General features: G+C 33.9%; 2 protein-coding genes across 2 annotated transcripts; one reads left to right on the top strand and one right to left on the bottom strand.

Annotated features, from left to right (window-relative positions):
- The first annotated feature begins 6,858 nt into the window (after positions 1–6,858).
- On the top strand, positions 6,859–8,427 carry LOC133312399 (heat stress transcription factor B-2b-like). The gene is made up of 2 exons (XM_061513577.1): positions 6,859–7,104; positions 7,873–8,427. Exons 1-2 carry the CDS (start codon positions 6,859–6,861, stop codon positions 8,425–8,427), a joined length of 801 nt encoding a protein of 266 aa, XP_061369561.1.
- Positions 8,428–17,171: 8,744 nt separating this feature from the next.
- Positions 17,172–21,002, bottom strand: LOC133312394 (leucine-rich repeat receptor protein kinase EMS1). The gene has a single exon (XM_061513571.1). The coding sequence runs from the start codon at positions 21,000–21,002 to the stop codon at positions 17,190–17,192; it is 3,813 nt and encodes a 1,270-aa protein (XP_061369555.1). The 3' UTR covers positions 17,172–17,189.
- Between the last annotated feature and the right edge of the window lie 207 nt (positions 21,003–21,209).

Raw genomic sequence — 21,209 nt, 5'->3', positions numbered from 1 at the left:
GGGGAGCACAAAACCCTTTGCAAAGAATATATCTACCAATTGGCCAAATGATAAACCTTGAGGTTGTAGGTCTATGTGTCTCTTGCTCTTATATGATCCGCACTTGCCCTATGTCTAACTAATGTGGGATTTCATCTCTACTCACTTAAATATTTCCAACAATTATGTCTTGGTTTAAATTTAATGGCCCATCATTCTCTGCTCTGAGAATGTACAGTGTGTAAATGTAGACTAGAAACGTAAACATTTTCAGGGTCTTAACTTTGCAATACTCATAATTGTTTTGTACTTCGACTAGAAATGTAACTTGGCTGGATGTTGCTATAGCTTTTTTTTCTCTCCCAATAAGAGCTTCTTTACATCTGCAAACTATGTCAAGAAGCTACGGCATGAAGTGCTTTATTGTCCCTGCATAACACCTGTGCATCAGGGTATGAAACTGAAATGATGTATAAGCATCAATTTCTGGTAATAAAATAGTAACACTCCTGTTGTGATTGAGTGTTTCATGATCTAAAAATGATACCAGTTGATTCTTTGTGTATGCATACTAAGCTAATCACGACGCACTGATGTTGTATTGTGTATTGGATACTGATTGTTTAGAACTATGGTTGAGAGGTTGTCTTCACTTGTTATGGGATTATATATTTTGCAAAGTATATGCTTGCATGTGATTTCAAGGCATCAGAGAACTATTTTCATATAAAGTAGTGTTATTTCACACAAAAGCTGTTTTCAGGAAAAGTTACAAATAAAGTGGCACTTTTTGTTTTAGACTTAACTTCTCCTCTGGGTTGCTTTGAGGAATGCAAGAATAAGCCTTTCAGCAATATTTTACTCATAGTTTGAGCTTCAGTATGTTGCATCATGTTTGGCCCATTCCAGATGTTAGGATAGTGGCATTGTTGCACTTAAACATTTGTTGTGTCTCACAAAATAATGCTGTGTGCAAGTTTGTGGTGTTTAACCAGATCTAGATTAGCTTATTTTTTCATACTGAACGAGAACTTCTTTTTCTGTTTCCCTCTTTTTTTTTACAGCACTCGTATGCTTTATTGAATTAACACACGCAGGTTTTATTTGTATTTGTACATTGCTTCATATAATGCTTTGTGTTTAATTATACAGCCTTAGTATTAGTTTAAGTTACATTAAGATGACATCTGGTATTCTGGTGCAAGACTGTGACACTCAAAAGAAACGGGAAAATCTTGATATAATTCTTTTAAAGTTGTCTTTTAAGTACTATCTTAGTTGTATTTCCCTGCAACTTTTATGCACCACCTTGCTTCATTTTAGGTGTGGTTCTTTACAAACTGATTTATATTTTGGTGCAGTGCATAAACTAGTGTCTTTAAATAAGTCTAGCAATGTGCTATTTTACTAATATATTAGTCTTTGAAATGATGACCTCTGCGGTTATTGATCTTTTTCGGTTAAATGTCTGACACTCATGCCTGAGTTTGGAAAATATTTTCGGTACATCAGATGTACCGAAAATATTTTCCAAACGAGCATATTTTCCATATCCTCTTTTTTTCCATTTCAGGAAAAGTACTGAAAATATGCTCCTGAGTTTGATAGATGTTAAAATATGAATTCTCCTGTTCATTAATGTCATCTGACTATAAAAGTTGTTACTCTATTCCTAAAAGGAAGAAAGAGTAGGCATGTTTTAAGACTAGTCACTGATATTTGTGCACTATGTTGCTAATAACTAAATATATTTCTATAGAGCATGTGTATGTGTGTCTGGACAGTAGGGAAATCTCAGCAATTGATAATTTGCGGAGTCTGAATATTGTGGTTGACTGGTGCTTGGTAGTTAGGAGTATACAAGATGGGGTGGATACATATTGAAGTTTAGATTGACCCATTTTTCTAGACATATATATTGTCATTTGCAAACAAGATGGTCCAGAACCATGAGTCCAAAATGTTTTTATCTTTTGGATTTTTAGTTCCTTTATGCCTAAGTTAGTTTCTACATTGTAGAGTATGAACTACCTTTATGATGAGGCTGAAACTTATGTTTTGGCAATGGTTTTAATTGCTTCGGGGATAGCATTTGTATTATTCTTCCTAATACACATCATGTGCACTGATTTCACTCTTATATGGAAATTGGTACTTGCAAATGTCTATAAGAGGTATGAAATCTGAACCTTAATGGTTAGTCTCAGATTCCTACTCATTTTATGTAGGCATCTGTTAGTATTGACAATAAATATTCATCGTTTCAAAAATAGATAAATAAATTCTGCAATAAATATGCATAGAACTTTTTAATCTTTGTTTAACTATCCCATTATGCATATGAGCTTGTTCATACTGAACAGAGAAAGTTTAAAAGCTCATCTCTGTTATTTGTGGAATGTAGATTGAAATTCTTTGGTTGAGAAATCTATCAAGGGTTCCCTTTATGCATTTTCTTCCCCTTTTTTTTTTTTCTTGACACGGTTATTTTGTGACAAATTTTGTTAAGTTAAGCAGTGGTAATAAATTTTGGTTATTGTCAAAAAATAAGATACAGTGAACAGTCTAAAAAAAAAAAAAAAGTCCTGTTAGAAGGAATAAAATGCAATTTTCCTCCTCCTCCTCTTTTTTTACCTACTCTTGGCCTTTACTATGGTATCTGGGACATTCTACGTGATTACTGTAATTAGTGGTGCAATACTTGTATGAAGTAAAACCGGAAAAATTATTTTACGAACATGGTGTACTTAACTAGGGTTTGCTAAGTTAATAAAGTATCCTTGTATCATTAATATACTCGTAAATATAATATTCATTTGATAAAATTAAGTAATGTGTCAATTTATATTATTTTAATACAGTCAGGTTGATGGCATATTATGTTTACAGAAGAATTCTGGAAAACGGTAGTACAGATCTTGGTAAAGATTAAAAGTCTTGCTGAATTAAAAAGCTCAATGCTAACGTAAACTAACTAATTCAACTCAACAGTTAGAGATGGTAACAGATGGGTTTATTGGATAATTTAATTTAATTTTTTTTTATGTTCTATTTCACTAGAAAATAGAGGGTAACGATGATCAAATTTATGATCTCGTGGTCACCTCTGATACCACGTAAAATCCAACAGCTCAAGTTATTAAGTAATGAGTATTTAATTGTTTTATATTATATTTCTTTAATGTAAAAAATTTTTCACCTAAAAGCTTAAATCGATGACTGAATAGATATTATATCTCTTTAAGATCTAGTGTAACATACGTAATATGTTTTTTTTTTTTGGATATTTTTTTTTTAAATTTCTTTGAAATCTTTCTACAACCACAATATCTTTTATATCTTTTTCTTTCTTAAGGCAGAATATGTTTGTCAAACATACATATTATAAAGGGACGTGATTCTTTGATATTTGTGTGAAATTTTTAAAGTTTCACATCCCATCTATCTGATGACAATAATTTATAAGATTATATTTATTAATTAATTATTAATTCTTAATAATTTAATGTTATTAGATTGATAAAAATTAACTATTTAGATGAAGTGTAAAACTAAAATTTTTGACACCAATATAAAAGTATCTCGTCTCTTTAAAATATATATGTTTGACAAACATATTCCGCCTTTTACATACATACACACACAACTTTGTTTTGTCTGTTTTTAGATAAAAATTTACCACTGAATATATTTATGCTATAACAAAAACATATATGTACAGCATTGAATACACATTTTTAACATATTCAAAATGAATGCTACATAAATATTTCTTCAAAAGAAATGCTTAAATTTGATATTCATCTATTAATATATTATTAAGTAGTTACAATTTTTAAATAATATTTGATCGTTAAGTGTTGTTATTAATTTGATAATATATAACTAAATAAAAGTGTAAAAAAAATTACGCTTACAGTAAATTAAAATTGAATCTTCAAAAAAATGTGAATGTCAGTTTTAATTTTGTTGTAGTGACTAGTGTACTATTTGTGAGGTGTGAAAAACGAGCAAGGTAAACGACAATAACAATATATACTTCTTATTGCTTGTTTGTCATTCTTCTCATTGTTTGACAATAACAATAATTAATTTTATTTTTTATGTATCGATATTAATATTTAGATGGATATTAAATATATTTGAGATTGATTAAAAAATAAATAAATAGTATCATATCTAAATTTATTCTGTCTCTAATTTTCAAATTCTAAATATAATCTTCTTATCTTTTTCCATTTTTCAAACTCTAAATATATTCTTCTTATCTATTTGAATTTGGTTATAAAAGTAAAATCAGTTTCATCATGTTTAAATCTTTTTTATTATTTCAAATTCTAATTCAATTATTTACAAGTTTACTCCTTTTATATTTTGGAGGTAATTTAGTTGGTAGTAAGAAAGTTAAGTAACTGCCTGTAATCTAGATTAGTCACAACACTCCAGATTAGTCTCATGACAGGCTAAAAGAGTCGAAGCTTATGAAAATATCAGAGGGAGCTAACTTGCCTCAAAGAAATAATTAGGGTTTGATTAACTCTAACCAAAAAAACATCTTTCAAATATTTCATATTTTTATATTTCTTGAAATAATTTAAAATTATAATTTTCTATTGTTGCGGAGACATAAACACCGTCAGTCTCATTGTATAGAAAAAAAAATTTGAAGTGGGCCCACATCGGAAGAACCCATTGTCTCCTATAGTATAAGAATTATATTTCCCTTGGGAAGTGTTTGGTTGGGGAGAAGTTAAAATTTTGGTGGAAAAGTGTATGTGGGAATCTAACCCAACCACGTTTGGTTGAAGTTTTTTGGAAAGTTTTCCCAGCAAACAGGTTTCCCCTGCAATCCAAGAAGAAGTGTAAAAATTTGATATCGACACTATTGAAGAAGCTGTTTCAACATGTGGTATTGGTTGAGGGTATCGGATAAGTGAAAAAGGTTGAAAATGGTATGACAAATATACCCCTCCGTCTTCAGCCCCCTGTTGGGAAACCAACCATCGTCGTGTTGGTTTTGCTGGGGAGAAGTTAAAGTTCTCTGTCCTTATCTGCAAAACACGCAGAGACACACCACAATCAACAATCCAAAGCAAAAATCAAGTCACGAACTCGCCAGATCGAACCACATTTTCGCACCTCTAACTTCCTTCCTTGAATGATCCCGACACCGTAAATGACGGTGGAGTTTCCACAGTCGCCTCCACTCCCCCGTCGCGGGAAACCTCCGCCATGGCTGATCTAACCGATGCCAAAACCACTCACACCGTCGTTCCTCCATCTTTCACCGGTCAAGATCCCAGTTCACCTCACCAACCCATTCGAACCTTCACACCAAGATCCCAATTCATCTCACCAAACCAAACAATCATGCACTTCAGCTTACCGAGGCCACAGAGAGTCGAAATAGTTAGAAAAAGAACTTTACATGTTAGAAAATGTATAATTTTATAAAAAGGTTAATTTCGTCTTTTGCATTATTTTTCCCATCACAATTTTATTTTCAACCAAATACATATCAATATATTTAACCCAATTTTTCTAGTAATATTTTGCGCTATCAAACAATTTTTTTTACACTTTCCTACTAAACTAACTTTCCAACGTCTTTCCCAGTGAAGACAACTGCCCACCTTAAAAAAATTTCTCCCCAACCAAACATAATCCTCGGAGACTTATATTTCCTCGGAGAAAACTCAACAAACAAATCTTGTGTCAAACATGACTGTTCAAAGATAATATCAATAATTGATTTTGAAAAGTAAAAGAATAACGTCCTTAATTTCGTCTTCTTGTTCTACCACTAATCCAAATTATATAATTCATAATATATTTATGCAATTATTTTAAGGTTTCATTTCTTTTATATTTATATTAAGCTAACAAAAATAGAGATATTTTTATAATTATAATTTATTTCAGAATTATAATATATTTTCTTATTTTAATTTTTTAACACAAAAAAATAACGTTTTGAAATTGAATATAAATAATTTATTTACCAAAAAAAAAAATTATTTATGGTAGAAACATTAAAATCTTATTTAAAGGGTTTAGTGTTTGTCATTTTTTTATTTTTTTTGATAACAAGTGTTTGTCATTTTAGAAGAGAGATAAACACAAAAATAAAAATCATCGAAGAAGAAAGTGAGTGATTTTTTTAATTTAAATTTTAAATAAAAAACATTTATTTATGTCTATCTCTCTCTTAAAATGACAAATACTCTTCTCTTATTGTAAAGTAATATTTTTGTACCCAATGGGTGCAGCTCAGTTGGTAATTTGGCGCTGAGTTAGTGGGGTTGGACATGTGTTCGATTCCTGCTGAATGCATTCTTGGGGAGGGGGCTGAACCTTTAGCCACCACTGCTCCCCCGCACTCCGGATTAGTCCCATGGCCGGCTCAAAGAGTCGAAGCTCGTGGGGATACCGGAGGGAGCCAACTCGCCTCAAAGAGGTAATTAGGGTTGGGTAACTCCAAAAAAAAGTAATATTTTTGTGAAACTTTTGATCACAAGGACTATAAATTTTTCATTTTTCAAGCTTCATACTTTGCAATACGTGTAGACAAATTTTGATACTACCCTACTTTTTCCCCCCTAAAATGGAAGTGTATAAGTTTATGCACTAACATAAGTTACTACTCAATTGGGTAAAGAGTCGTTACAATCCTCACAAAGAGAAGGAAGTTTCGCGAGAAAAAAGAGGTAACGTAGTAGCTTCTTTCTTCTTTTCTTTCAATTTATTTTCCATTCTTTTCTTCCATCTCTCTTTTCTTTTTCTTTCTTCCATTCCATTCCCTTCCCTTATAATTTCCATGTGAACCTTCTAGAACTATCACCATTAAAAAACAATTCGTCGGCTATTATTAATTACTCCATGACTCCACCAATGGAACACAACGGCGATTCCACGGCCTGTGAGTCTCAGAGATCCATTCCGACGCCGTTTGTCAGCAAGACATACCAGCTCGTTGACGATCACAATATCGACGATGTGATTTCCTGGAACGATGCTGGATCATCCTTCATCGTATGGAAACCTACCGTTTTCGCCACGGATTTGCTTCCCAAATATTTCAGGCATAACAAGTTCTCCAGCTTTGTTCGCCAACTCAACTCTTACGTAATTCTTGTCACATATATAATGGCAGCTTTTTCTGATTTTCTCTATATATGAATTTCTTGGCTAAAGCACCATTTTAAAGTTTTTGGACAAAAGAATTATCCGGTTAAAGCTGATTGCATAAGTTTTTTCAAAGTAATGCAGTCAAACATGCGCCTAGGCTGACGGAATTAGTCCCGTCACTGATACTGACGGGACTCGTGTCACGTTAGCGCCACGTAAGCAGTCCAATTACCGTAAATTTTCGGAAGACCATAACTTGTAACTCAGGTATCTAAATCAAATGTTTTTTTTTGATTTCACATAACTTTTCAAGATCTACGCCATGACACCTCATTTGATATATTTTATCTCCCACAAACATAGTCTTATGGATAAACACTCTTGTGATTGTGATACAATTGTTACAAATTCAAACTATGTTTGTGGGAGATAAAATATGTCAAACGAGGTATCATTGCGTAGATCTCGAAAAGTTATGTGAAATAAAAAAAAAAATCATCTGATTTGAATACCCGAGTCAGTTATGGTCTTCCGAAGATTTACGGTAATTGGATTGTCTACGTGGCGCTGACGTGGCGCGAGTCCCGTCAGTATCAGTGACGGGACTAGTCCCGTCAGCATAGGCGACATGTTTGACTGCATTACTTTAGAAAAAATTATCCAATCAACCGGGCAATTCTTTTGTCCAAAAACTTCAAAATGGTACTTTTCCCGAATTTCTTTTCTTTATTTTTTGATTTTGTGTTAATTTTTCTTGATTTGTAGGGATTCAGAAAAGTTGCACCTGATCGGTGGGAATTCTCGAACGAGTGTTTCCGAAGAGGCAAGAAACTACTTCTCTGTGAAATTCAGCGAGGGAATATCCTCTCAGCATCGCCGCCGGCGCCTTTGAATGCCGCAGTAACTGCGACCGTTGCGGTTCCGATCTTGTCGCCGTCGAACTCAGGGGAGGAGGAGCAAGTGATTTCTTCGAACTCGTCATCATCGAGAGCGCGGGCGGAGCTATTGGAAGAGAGCGAGAGGCTGAGAAAAGAGAACTTTAAGTTAAACAAGGAATTAGAAGAGATGAGATCGCTCTACAGAAATATATTCAATCTCATTTTGAATCACGCAAACATTGACGGCGGTTCGCAAGGTAGGGAAGATGGTTACACAGAGGCGGAAACACTTCATTTGATGCCGATGAGGCGTTGCTCCGGCGAGGATGAAGCGGCAATGGTGGTGGAGGAAATGAACCCGAAGCGAGCAAGAGAGGATGACACGGTGTTAAGACTGCATCAGCCGGGCCATGCGAAAGTGAAATCAGAGCCGTTAGATTAGAGTCACGGCGAAAATGGGGGAACGCCGGAGTATAATGACGTTCGTTAATGCAAGTCAGGGACATGTTAGGTTAAATTAGGGGCGGCGTAGAGTATCTAGTCCGTACGCACGGAGACACACGTGCAAAAGTGTCAAGTGCGTCGTTAACCGTTTCGGACAGTTTTCTCATAAGTTTCTTAGAAGAAAACAATTTCTCGTTCCCTTTTGTGCTCTTTAATTTTTTATCTTTCATTTCATTTTTTTGGGCTTCGCTAGGTGACAGTAGTGCTAGAATTTGTTTTCTTGCCCCTTGCCAGCTAAAGGAACAAATTTATAATGAGTGTTGCTGCGACGTATCTTATTTGGGACAACAACCGTTTTGTCATTTAGCGAGTTAGGTATGTGGCAATTTTTACTGAGGCCACATAACACATCGGTTCTAGCGTGTTTAGGAGAGATAAATTTTTTAAAAAATTTATCTCTTTACATCAATATTTATTACTTTGTTTTAAATTTCTTTCTCTTTCTTTATCTTATATCACATAATCACATTTTCTCTCTTTCATAATCACACTTTATAACAATTTGCTGGAGAGATTTTCTCTTCTCTCTCTCTTAGCTATTAGATATACTTAATAGTTACTTACTTTTCTTGGAAATTAACGAAAATGTCACTTTTCTAAAGCATTTATGGAGTTTGTAAATATTTAAAATATTTACTTTATTCCACTTACCAAAAAAAAATTCCTTCCTTCTTTACAAAATGAGTATATAAAATCAAGGTAGAAAACATTGATTTGTTTAGCTTTCTCGATTTTCAAATCAGTTTTGTTGAAATTTTATTTAATTGAATTTCTGTATGTTAAAGTTGCAACAACACATGTGCAAGACTAAGGGTGTTCATCAATCAATCCAAACCGCGGTAACCGAACCGAAAAATTAAAAACCGAACTAACCAAAAAATGAAAAATTAAAAACTGAAAAAAAAATCCGCAAAATTTAATTGTGTTGAATCGGTTGGTAAAAACCGATCCAATGATTCTCCAACCTTACCATCTACCTACTTGGACATTTTCCCAATCATAGCCTAAAAGCCATATAGCAAAATTCCAAATCCGACCCATTAACTCATCATGTTGGAGAAAGTGGATTGTGCTTGATCTAAGTTATGCTTCTTCTTTTTTTGGTAAGATACATAATATATTTTTATTACATAAGTTATTGTTATACAACAACTATTCTATAGGATGAAAATTTGGGTTACTTTGTATCTCAAGCAACCATATTATAAAATTTTTGTTGGAAGTAAAAGATGAAAATTTAACTTTTTGTTGTACAATGCTTCTAGATTGCGTAATAATCATCATACAAACTTTACAAAGCCGATGCATACAAAAGATATGTCATTAGCACAATAATTATCATACAAATCTTAGGCTTTTCAAAAAATCGAAAACCAATCCAAAAATAAATTGGATTGGATTGGATTTGAAAAAAAATTCAAACCCAATAGATGATTTCATGATTAAATCGATGAGATTGGATCAGATTATTTTTACTTTCAAAATCAATTCAATTCAGACCGCGAACACCCTTATGCAAGACAATAGTTAATTTCAAAATTTATTTTTGTGAAGAAAAGAAAATGAAAATAGTGGGAGTAAAAATGGAGAACTCTAGCGGTAGGAAAAGAAAGAACAGAGCAAGGATAGACGATAACATGCTGGCCAGGCGTGAAGAGTGACCTGATTCTATCTAGCAAGCTCCACCACCTCCATTAAAGAGAGATACGAGCTCACAAACATAGTGAATAAAAACCAAAGTTCCACAAATCTATTTTTGTTTTGCATAAATGTGATGCGAACAGTAAAAAAAAAATTAAAATCTCATACATGCAAATTCGCTGCAACAAGTAATGAATTTTGTTTGCAAAGATAGCATCTTTTTTGTGTCCAAATACAAAATTAATTAGTTTAGTATTTTTTTTATTTTCATCGATAATTAATTTTTTTTTAAGTAATGATTTTTTGTTACTGTACGCTATTCGCCCACTAAACTTTTACGCTGACAATTTCTTGATTCAACATTATCTTCAATAATTTTATGGTGAATGCATTTGTTAGGAAAATTAAGTAATTATTAATTGTATTTAATAGCCAAGAGAGAGAGAAAATATAATTATCTGCTATAAAATAAAAGAAGAGAAAGAAACTTAAAATAAAGTAATAAATATTGATGTAAAGTAATAAATTTCCTTTAAAATTTCTCTCTCGTAAACTCTTTGGAACTTGCAGCGACTTTTTGTCAGAAAAGTATCACGTAGACTACACATATCTCTCTTTGCAACAGAGAAGGATAGACGATAATATGCTGGCCAGGTGTGAAGAGTGACATGATACTATCTAGCCAGCTCCACCACCTCCATTAAAGAGAGATATGAGCTCACAAACATAGTGAGAAAAAACCAAAGTTCCACAAATCTAATTTTTTTTTTGCACAAATGTCATGCGAACAGTAATTTTTTTTTAAAATGTCATACATGCAAATTCGCTGCAACAAGTAATGAATTTTGTTTGCAAACATAGCATCTTTTTTGTGTCCAAATACAAAATCAATTAGTTTAGTATTTTTTTTTTATTTTCATCGATATTAATTTTTTTTTAAGTAATGATTTTTTGTTACTGTACGTTATTCGCCCACTGAACTTTTTCGTTGGCAATTTCTTGATTCAACATCATCTTCAATACTTTTTATGGTGAATGCATTTGTTATTTTCATATTTTATATTATATGTATTTGACACTTTTTTAAATATTTTTATCGGTAATAAATTTTATCAAAAATTAATAATGGCAAGGGAGAGAAAAGAGAAAATCAGATATAAATTTTCAAAAATAGATACACTCCTTAAAGATTTTAGGAAACCTATATTTTCGTTCAGATCTAGGAAAATTAAGTAATTATTAATTGTATTTAATAGCCGAGAGAGAGAAAAGAGAAAGAGAGAGAAAATATGATTATGTGCTAAAAAATAAAGGAAGAGAAAGAAACTTAAAATAAAGTAATAAATATTGATGTAAAGTAATAAATTTCCTTTAAAATTTCTCTCTCCTAAACTCTTTGGAACTTGTAGCGACTTTTTGTCAGAAAAGTATCACGTAGACTGATGCGTTGATTGGCCAAACTCGCTACACTGTGCAACAAGTTACGTGGCCTCAAAAAAGTTGTCATGTGTGGACCTAACTCGCTACGTGTTGTAACGAGTTAGGTTGGCATTTTGATAAATTTTTATTAGTGCGGGATATTTCGATAAATTTTTTACTAATATGTGACAAAATGGTCATTTTCCCATCTTATTCATTTTTTTTTAAATATTTGGGCTAGAAAAGAAAATAGAAAAAATAAAAGTATAGAATTAAAACTATCATATTTTATTTAATATTTAAATCAAAAAAAATTTATCAACAATTTGACTCTCTTACCATAATTTTTATTGCATAACCATTTCTTTCCTTATAAAACACATTAGTTTTAATTAAAATGATATAATTTATGTCCTTTAAAAGAATAAATATTTTTCTGAAAGAAAATTTATTTTTCTTCTTCGTTTGTCCCAAATTTTTTAGAGGAAGATAATTCATAACAACGCATTATCAAATATTAAATGGCCATCATGTAAAAGGATCGCATCCAATTTATTTTTTTATTTTATTTTTATGACAATTTTAAAAAGTGCTAAACTAAATTTGGGTATCGAGGTTCAATGATTAAGGAGAGGAATACGTTGAAATTTTGTGGGAAAGGGTTTGGAGGCTATTTAACAATTTGGGGCAATTATATGTGTATTTTATAAATTTGGTATGCCCCCAAAGATATTTTATCTCGTGGTGTTTAGTTCCGCGAAGTGAATCCCATAGAATTGCTTTTATATTTATTTAAATTTTTCTAATGAGTTTTACATGTTTCCTTTGGGGAACTCATTAATTTTTTTAATTTTTTGCTTCAAGTTCCACGGGAATCCCATAGGAAACTCACACATTGTGCCACGTGACATGATTTCATCCATCCAAAATTCTTAACTTTTAAAATAATGTTAATGAGTTTCTCAAGGAAGGATTTGCAGTTTCACAGGGGTGAAACTCAACACCCCCATCGGAAAATAACTTTGGGTACATTCCAATAAGGCAGAAATACCATTCACACACCACTCGCGGACTTAGGTGGGTATATATGTCGCAAGTGCAGATATAAAATTTTGAATTTTGAATTTTAGTTTTTTTTTTTTTTTAGCCATATAGGTCTTTATATGTCTTTTAGTTCAATATTTATATTAAGAGTAAATATCATTTTAAGTTCCTAACAAAAAATATAGTTCTTACTTTAATCCCTTACCAAAAATTAGTCTCGAGGAGGTTCCTAAGAAATTTAAAATGGATTAATTTAGTTAAAATTGTAGTCCTTCACAAATTCAAAAAAGACCTACATTATTCCCTCAAAAAGACTAAAATGGGTTCACTTTAAATTTCATAGGGACCAGGTAACTATTTTTTCTATAATAGACTAAAGTGAGAACCGGATTTTTTGTTAGGGACCAAAAAAGATATTTATTCTTATATTAATTAGCAACATACAGATATGATTAAAACAACGTAGCAAGACAAATTGAGTAGAGAGAAAACTTATTCTTTCACCCCTGTCACGTATCTATTCCATAATTTCTTCATCATTTGTTATGGAAGCAACTAGATTATGAGCAGATTCAAGCGTTAATTTAAACTTTCTTTACAAAAAAAAATTCGAGGACCCTGTTACTAAATGTGTAAACATAAATTTTTTTTTCTGAATCTGCCACTACAGACACCCTTGTATGGTACAAGCAGCCAAGGTTTGGAAGTGAACTATTTGTGTGTGATATTTGGGTTTGTGTTCCGTAAGGGTTGTAGTATATCAATGTAATAGTAATCTAGTAAGACAAATAAATAGACTTAAACTCAACCGAAAAGTTATCGCCAGTGGATCTTAGATCTAGATAGAGAATCAATAGATAAAGTGTGTTCTAGTAGAGAATAGATGTTCAGAAGGTATTCCTCCGTAGGAATGAAATATATTTACACGTAGAGAAGATTATCAAATGATAAATGAAAAATAGAGTCATAATTGTTTGTCCACTAGGTGTGAGGAAAGCATCTCCACTCGGTGCATGGGTTGAGTTTGCAGGGGAGTGAGTGTAATGAGATAACATCAGTCTCACTTTTAGAATATAACATGACCTTTCTAAGAATATTAAGGGTTTGATCCTTCTAAAGGAGCGCACTTTCACTACTACAGTCGTGCTGAATTGATTTCGAGTTTTGTAATTTACATTATGTGCTACTAGTAGTATAAATTATAAAAGTCACTTTTTTCTCTCTATAGTACAAAGGTAGCTGGTGTGGTGCACTTTTATTGGCCGGTCACACCTACATCAGTTGTATTCTAGTTTTTTTGGCTTCTAAAGAACCTTAGCCTGATCAATATATTCAAACTAACATAAACATTTTTAAAAGTGTTTTCATAATATATTTTTTAGGATTTGATGTTTATCAAGTTGTACTAGATAAAATTATTTTCTAAACACACATAATGGTATGTACGGTCCATAGGGGGTCATGTGAAGAAAGAGAGAAAAAAAAAATGAAATCTATATACTTTCATGTATATAAGAGATAATTTCATCTCCTACAATATGAAAAATATTAAATCTATTTTTTTAAGTTTGTTTGTATTATCTTGTATGGAAATTTCTTTTTATTAAGAACTTTTTATTTATAGCCATATTAAGAACTTATTTAAATATCATTAAAAAATACATATTTTTATTGAAAATCTTTTTAATTCGAAACAAATGCAACTAAATGTCAATATATACTAAATTAAAGTATTTCTATTATTATTATTATTAATATTTAAAGTATATATCTATTTAAATATTAATTTACTTACAAATTAATAAATGGAATTTGTATAAATTTCAAACTCAATTGATATATAAACTAAGGGGAAAATGTTTTATTCCGTGACCAGAGAAACGTTAATCACATAAACTAATTAAAACTTTTAAGTCATTAAGTCGATGTGGAACCAAAATCAAACCAAAGTGGTTATTACGAGTTAATTCTGAAGCACTTTCAGTCTTAATTACAAAAGCATGATAGAACTTAGAAGTGAGTGGAACTCTCTTGGTTTAGCAAATTTTAGTAGAAGACTATTATAATATAAAACACCACATGCTGGGTCGCGTCTATTGAAATTTCCATTGAGCGGAAGGCACTTTTTTCAAAAGCACACGTTCTACAAGTGGTAAATATTTGCACAAAGCGAGGACATAATTTTCATTGACGTTCACAGGTTTCTCTCTTGGATGATGGTACTCTTCCTTTTCCCACCACTAGTGACTAATCCCTACTATCAACTATCGAGCTTTACGGCAGCTGCATTTATTGAATGAACCTTACACTATAATAACTCTTGCATATACAGTGCATTTAGAGTTGGTACTTTTTTTTAATGGGAAAAACTACTTGCAAAGTCACATTTCTTGTCATTATTATTTATTAGTGACTGAAAATCTTAAATAAATAAAATGAGGTTGGTGCAAAATTTCTTAAGCCATCCACCCACTAATATATGTCAATACGATATGAGAGCCCAAATTTCCAATTCTCCTTCTTTCTTTTTTTTCTTTAAGATATATGGGAATCAAACACACCTACACACATCTACACTACACATGCCCCACACCACTAGGCTAACCCTAGTGGTGCCTTTTTATTGATTTTTCAATCCCTAGGTGTATGTGGGCTGTGGCGAGTAATACTTTTCTTTCTCACCCGTTTCTTTTTGGATTATAATTTTTGACTCCACGGAATATATATTTTCACATAAATATAGGAAAATAATTATGTTATATTGCATGAGATAATTATAATAGAGTTCACTGTTTTTTTTCTTTTAAAAAAAATGATAAATTCTACTATTTTATCTCTGTTACATGAGATAATTATCTAAACAACATGAGATAAATAGATCTCATAAATATATTAACTTCTCTAACCCCGGTATAATTATCCTACTTATAATTTTATCAGCTGGTTTTATGCTCGTATTACTCATATTGAATCTATTACATTATATTTCAATTTTGTTGTTAATCGTATCCAGATAAAATGGGCTTATGATTGAAAAAACAAATTTAAGAATAAATTTTTAATATTTTAAGAGAAAAAATAAAATCACTTATTATACTGTTTCTAAATATTCAAGGAGTGTTAGAGAATAATATAAATCATTAAAAAAGTTATCACCAAACATCTTAAGATTTTGGATTGAGATGATTATTTACATTATATTTGACCTTCCTTGACTATAAGGTCACGAATTTGATCATTGTCGCTCCCCACTTTATAGTGGAATTAAAATAAGCATATGATAAATCAAAAATTGAGCTTATGTAATATCCACATTTCAAGTTCAAAAGACTTTTGCGTGAAGAGATATACAAGAGAATAATATAAACCATTAAAAGGTTCTAACCCAACTTTGAAATTTTGGGTTGAAATGATTTTTGAGAAGTATGGATCATGGTTGTGTAACTCAACTATCACCCGTCAGTGCCCGGCCTTATAGTTTTGCAATCGAACTGAATGGTTATCCAACGTTAGTGGGTATGTTCTATTATAATTTTTAGGGCTCTTTTAATGGACAATATGAAAAGAAAGGATTGCTTAAGAGATTATGATAAGAGTTAGACATGCTATGGGCGTTGCAGGGCGTAATAAATTTATATCATATCTCATATGCATTAGATAATTAGCCTAATACGATAATGTTGTTTTATCTAGTGTTTGAAATGAAACAAATAGTACTGAGATATGATATAATGGAAAAGATATTGTAACAACCAATTAGTGTTATTACTGATCAATTTCACCGTTAGATCGATTATGTTGATCTAACAGTTATATTTATTTTTACTTTTGTATAGTTATAATTTCCCATATTTAATACTTTCATATTAAATATAGGGATCATAACCATACAAAGATGAAAATAAATATAATTGTTGGATCAACATAATTGATCTAACAGTGAAATTGATTGGTAGTAATATTGGTAGTAACACTAACTAATTAGTTACAATATCCTATCTCCTCATATAAATGGATAAAAATTTCATTTATAACAGAAGGCACATGTTTTATTTGGAGAAGTTCTTGACAGGATATGATATAAATTGACGGGTAGCAATGGTTAATTCACGTTTTTTAGTGAAGTTCTAAGGAAAATAACTTAGTGTTACATTTGGGGCAATAGGGATGGGATATTTGTTATCCAATCTTAACCCAAACTCTTCCTTAAAACAACTTAAGAACAATGCCATCATCAGTGTACTTGGTAAGTAGAACTTAAAAAGAATTTGATAACATTTCTACATCTGATGCATATGACTTTATCACGTTGCTGAATTTTACTATTCTTTCAATGTAGTTATTACCAAGCTCATATCCTTAAATTTCACTAGCTTCCTCATTTGTGTAAAAAACATATTCCCCAGATTATACATGAGTTCAATCAGCAATCCTGTCAACACATAAATTATTTGGAAAATAAGAGCTTTTATATATATTAATAACCAGAGTCTACATATACGACTAAGTTACTCAACTCGAGCTTCTGTTAGGAAAGTTTGCAGTTAATTATTATTGTAAATACCATATCAGCTCCTAATGACTTACTCTATTCAACTACTCTCCTTTCATCCCCTTCAAGAATTTGTGTACTTGCAGCATGGTAGGCCTGTTTGCAGGATTATCAGAAAGGCATACACAAGCAATCTGCAGCATTTGAAGCATCATCTGCTTTGAATCTGCGTCAAGAACTGTTGGATCAAGAACATCAGCAGCCTGCCCCTTCTTGATCTTCTGACTAACCCATCCAACCAAGTTCCCACCTTCAATCTCTTTAAAATCTGGTCCAGTTGGCTCTTTTCCAGTCACCAGTTCAAGTAAGATGACACCAAAACTATAAACATCTCCTCTTGTTGTGGACCTCCCACTCTGTCCATACTCTGGTGGGATGTAACCAAATGTTCCAGCAATATCGGTGGTGATATGAGTCTCACAGGCACTGATCAGTCTTGCCAGTCCGAAGTCTGCAACTTTCGGTTCAAAATCTTCATTGAGTAAAATGTTACTAGCCTTAACATCCCTGTGAATGATGTGGGGTATGAAACCATGATGAAGGAAAGCTAATCCTCGAGCTGCACCAGTTGCAATTTTGTAACGTTTGTTCCAGTCAAGGATTTCAAGGGCTCCAGTCCTATTTCTCAACCAAAGATCTAAGCTCCCATTTACCATATATTCGTAAACAAGGAGTTTCTCCTCACCAATTGAGCAATATCCCAGCAATGCAACAAGATTTTGATGCTTCACCTTGCCCAAGGTTTCCATTTCAGCCATGAACTCACGATGACCCTGCGTTTTAGCTTCACTAAGCTTCTTCACAGCAACTGTTTTTCCGTTAGGTAAAGTGGCCTTGTACACAGTTCCAAAACCTCCATCTCCAATTATATTTGTCTTGCTGAAGTTGTCAGTAGCTTCAAGGATATCAACCAAAGTTAATTTCATAAGAGGCTGCTCAAACATTGCTATATTGATACTCAAAGGTTCCTTTGATCTGCTACTGCTCAAGAAATAAAGATTTTGATCCAGATAACTGTTGAGTTTACGCTCCTCAAATTCCTCAGGATCATTTTGCTTCCTGCTAATCCATCTATGTAGAACAAAAGCAATGCTTAGAGTTATTAATATGACTGGAATGGCAATTTCAGCAAGCCGCAATACATTACACAATGAATATCTACCAATGCTTTTGACCTGACACTTGATACCCAACATCTGGCCACAAAGATTTATGTTCCCCACAAATCTAACTCTCGATAGGTTCTGGCAAATACCACTTCTGGGTATAGGCCCCTCCAATCTGTTTTGAGACAAGTCTAGGTAATTCAGATTAACTAGGCTGCATAACTTCTCTGGAATCTTTCCAGATAGCTTATTACCTGAAACATCAAAATACTCCAGTTGCATTAGATTCCCAAGGTCTAAAGGAATCTCTCCGGTCAACATATTTCGATGAAGATCCAGATTTGTCAAGGACGAAAGATTCCCCAAAGATCGTGGCAAGTTCCCATTGAAACAATTATCACTTAAATTCATTGTCTCAATCCTCCATGTCATGGAGTTTGAGAAGAGCTCCCCTACTTGGCCAGAAAGCCTGTTCTTCTGCACGTAAAGACCAACTAGGCTTTGCACGCCTGACAGAGAGGGTGGAAGCTCGCCACTGAGCTCGTTACAGCTCAAATCCAAGTGTGTCAACTCCTTCATGTTCCCAAAACTAATTGGAATTGGACCAGACAGCTTATTTCCTGTCAAATTCAGCTTCACCAAATTACTCAAGTTTCCAAAACTTCCAGGGATGGTACCCGAGAGTTGATTCTGTGCCAGATATAAACCCTGGAGTTTGAGGGCATCTCCAAGTTCTGGTGGAATGGAACCTGACAACAAGTTGCCAGACAAATCCAAAGTTGTAAGATTTGTCAAGCGTGAGAGTGATCCTGGAATGCTCCCAGAAAGCATGTTGTTGCTGACTAATAGATCCACAACCACTACACAATTCCCCAATTCATGAGGTATGGTGCCAGACAATCTATTGTGAGAAAGATCAAATACACCAAGGTGTTGAACAAAGCTCAAATCAGGGATGGTACGTTGTCGAAAATATGAAGATTGCTTGGCAGGAATAGACCCAGACAGATTATTGTGAGAAAGAACCAGGCATTGTAATTGGCTTAGGTCCACCAGTTTCTCAGGAATAGACCCATTGAGTTGATTGTTTCCAAGGTCCAATGTAGTAAGGGAAAGGCAGTCACCAAGTTCAGTTGGAATATTCCCTTCAAGCATATTTCCATTCAGATTAATAACTGAAAGACTTGTGAGACTTCCAATTTCCTTAGGTATAGAACCTGTCAGTAGATTATTGCTAAGAACTAGCCTCTCTAGAATAACTGCATTCCCAATCTCCGCAGGAAGAGAACCCTCCAAAAGGTTATTAGCAGCAGAGAATTCCATCATGGTTGATGAATTCCACAGACTGGAAGGTATTTTTCCACTAAAATTGTTGGAGTCTAGGTCCAGCACCATCAAGGGAAGCTCTGAAAGGTACTGTGGTATAGAACCAACAATCTGATTGTTCATCAAAACCAACTCGGTAAGGTTCTTACATTCGACAAATGCTTTCTCAATTGTACCAGAAAGAAAGTTGTCATCAAGATCAATCTCCAAAAGTGAGGCAGCATTACAAAGCTCCTCAGGTATGGGACCCGTCAACAAGTTGCTGCTCAAACTAAGGTGCTCCATGACTGAGCAATTCCCAAGCTCAGGTGGAATTGCCCCAGAAAAGTGGTTGCCAGAAAGCAATAGAGAATCAATACTGGTCCACTTTCCTAGCCAAGAAGGCAAAGGCCCATTGAGCTGATTCTTCTCAGCTGAAAAAGTTATTATGGGGAGCTCAGAAAGCTCCTCGGGCAGTGACCCAGAAAGTGAATTGAAAGAAAGCATCACAGACCTCAGGTTTCTACACTTTCCCAGCTCAGCTGGCACAGACCCATTAAGCTGAGCAAAGACAAGGTTTAAGATTTTCAAATTCAGCAACTTCCCAATGAACTTTGGGATTGAACACCTCAAGGGGTTGTAAGAAAGGTCAAGTTTGGTCAACGACTTGAGCTTTGCCATTTCCTCGGGCAATGGACCTTCAATGAAACAGGAAGGTGAATACAAGACTTCAAGCTTCGAAAGCTCCCCAATTTCCTTAGGCAATGTACCCGACAACTTGTTAATCCCCACGTAAAGGGCAGTGAGGTTCCTCCAGTTCCCGATTCCCGGTGGCAGTGCACCGGAAAACGAGTTGTTCGAGATATCAACAGAAATCAAAGAAAGAGTTCCGGTGAAGAGAGTTTTCGGAAGATAACCTGAGAGAAGGTTGTTGCTGAGGTCCAGGAACTGCAGCCTGGTCAGGTTTCCGATGCTTCCCGGTAATTCTCCGGTGAGGGCATTGCCTGAGAGGTCGAGGGTGCGCAGTTTTGTCAAGAGGCTCAGCTCCGGTGGAATTTTCCCGGCGAACGAGTTGGAACCGAGTCTGAGAGTTTCTAGCTGAACCAACTCAGCGAGTTCGCCGGAGATTTCGCCGGAAAACTGGTTGTCATCGAGGTTGAGGACAGTGAGGGACGAGAGTGAGAAAAGGGACGAAGAGAGTGTGCCTCTGAGGTAGCGAGATGGAAGAGAGAGCGAGGTGACTCGGCCGAGTTGGCAAGTGACGCCAACCCAGTTGCAGTGCGGGGTTGAGGGGTGCCACGAAGCCAAAACGTGAGGGTTTTGGAGACCATTTTTGAAGGAAAGGAGGGAAATTTTTTCTGGGTTTTGTCCACTGTAGTCTGCAATGGCGCACAAGAAATGGAACACGACAAAGTAGGAGAGTACAAGGTTGAAGGGAACAGCCATGGGAGAGTGTAAGAGAGAGAGAGAGAAGAATAAGAAGAGAGGTGTTGTTCTATCTAGAGGAATTTGGAGAAGGTGTTAGTGCATGCAAATGCCACTGAAGAGGCTTAAAGATGGAAGATAATAGAAGGAGGAGGAGCACCAAAGCCATTGCCATGAAGCATTTTGTGTGTGAGAGAGTGAGAAGGTACAGTGTGCTAAAAGAAGAAG

Source organism: Gastrolobium bilobum, unplaced genomic scaffold (genome assembly GCF_033153095.1).
Source record: "Gastrolobium bilobum isolate Gb01-03AN ecotype WA unplaced genomic scaffold, APGP_CSIRO_Gbil_v1 utg5148, whole genome shotgun sequence".
In the NCBI taxonomy this organism is placed as follows: domain Eukaryota; kingdom Viridiplantae; phylum Streptophyta; class Magnoliopsida; order Fabales; family Fabaceae; genus Gastrolobium; species Gastrolobium bilobum.
Note: the sequence above shows the minus strand (reverse complement) of the source record. Positions and strands in the feature narration are given on the sequence as shown.

Coding starts and splice junctions, on each gene's coding strand:
- LOC133312399 (XM_061513577.1), top strand. CDS start 6,859: ATGACTCCACCAATGGAACACAACGGCGATTCCACGGCCTGTGAGTCT. Junction 7,105..7,872: donor TTCGCCAACTCAACTCTTAC/GTAATTCTTGTC, acceptor CTTGATTTGTAG/GGATTCAGAAAAGTTGCACC.
- LOC133312394 (XM_061513571.1), bottom strand. CDS start 21,002: ATGGCTGTTCCCTTCAACCTTGTACTCTCCTACTTTGTCGTGTTCCAT.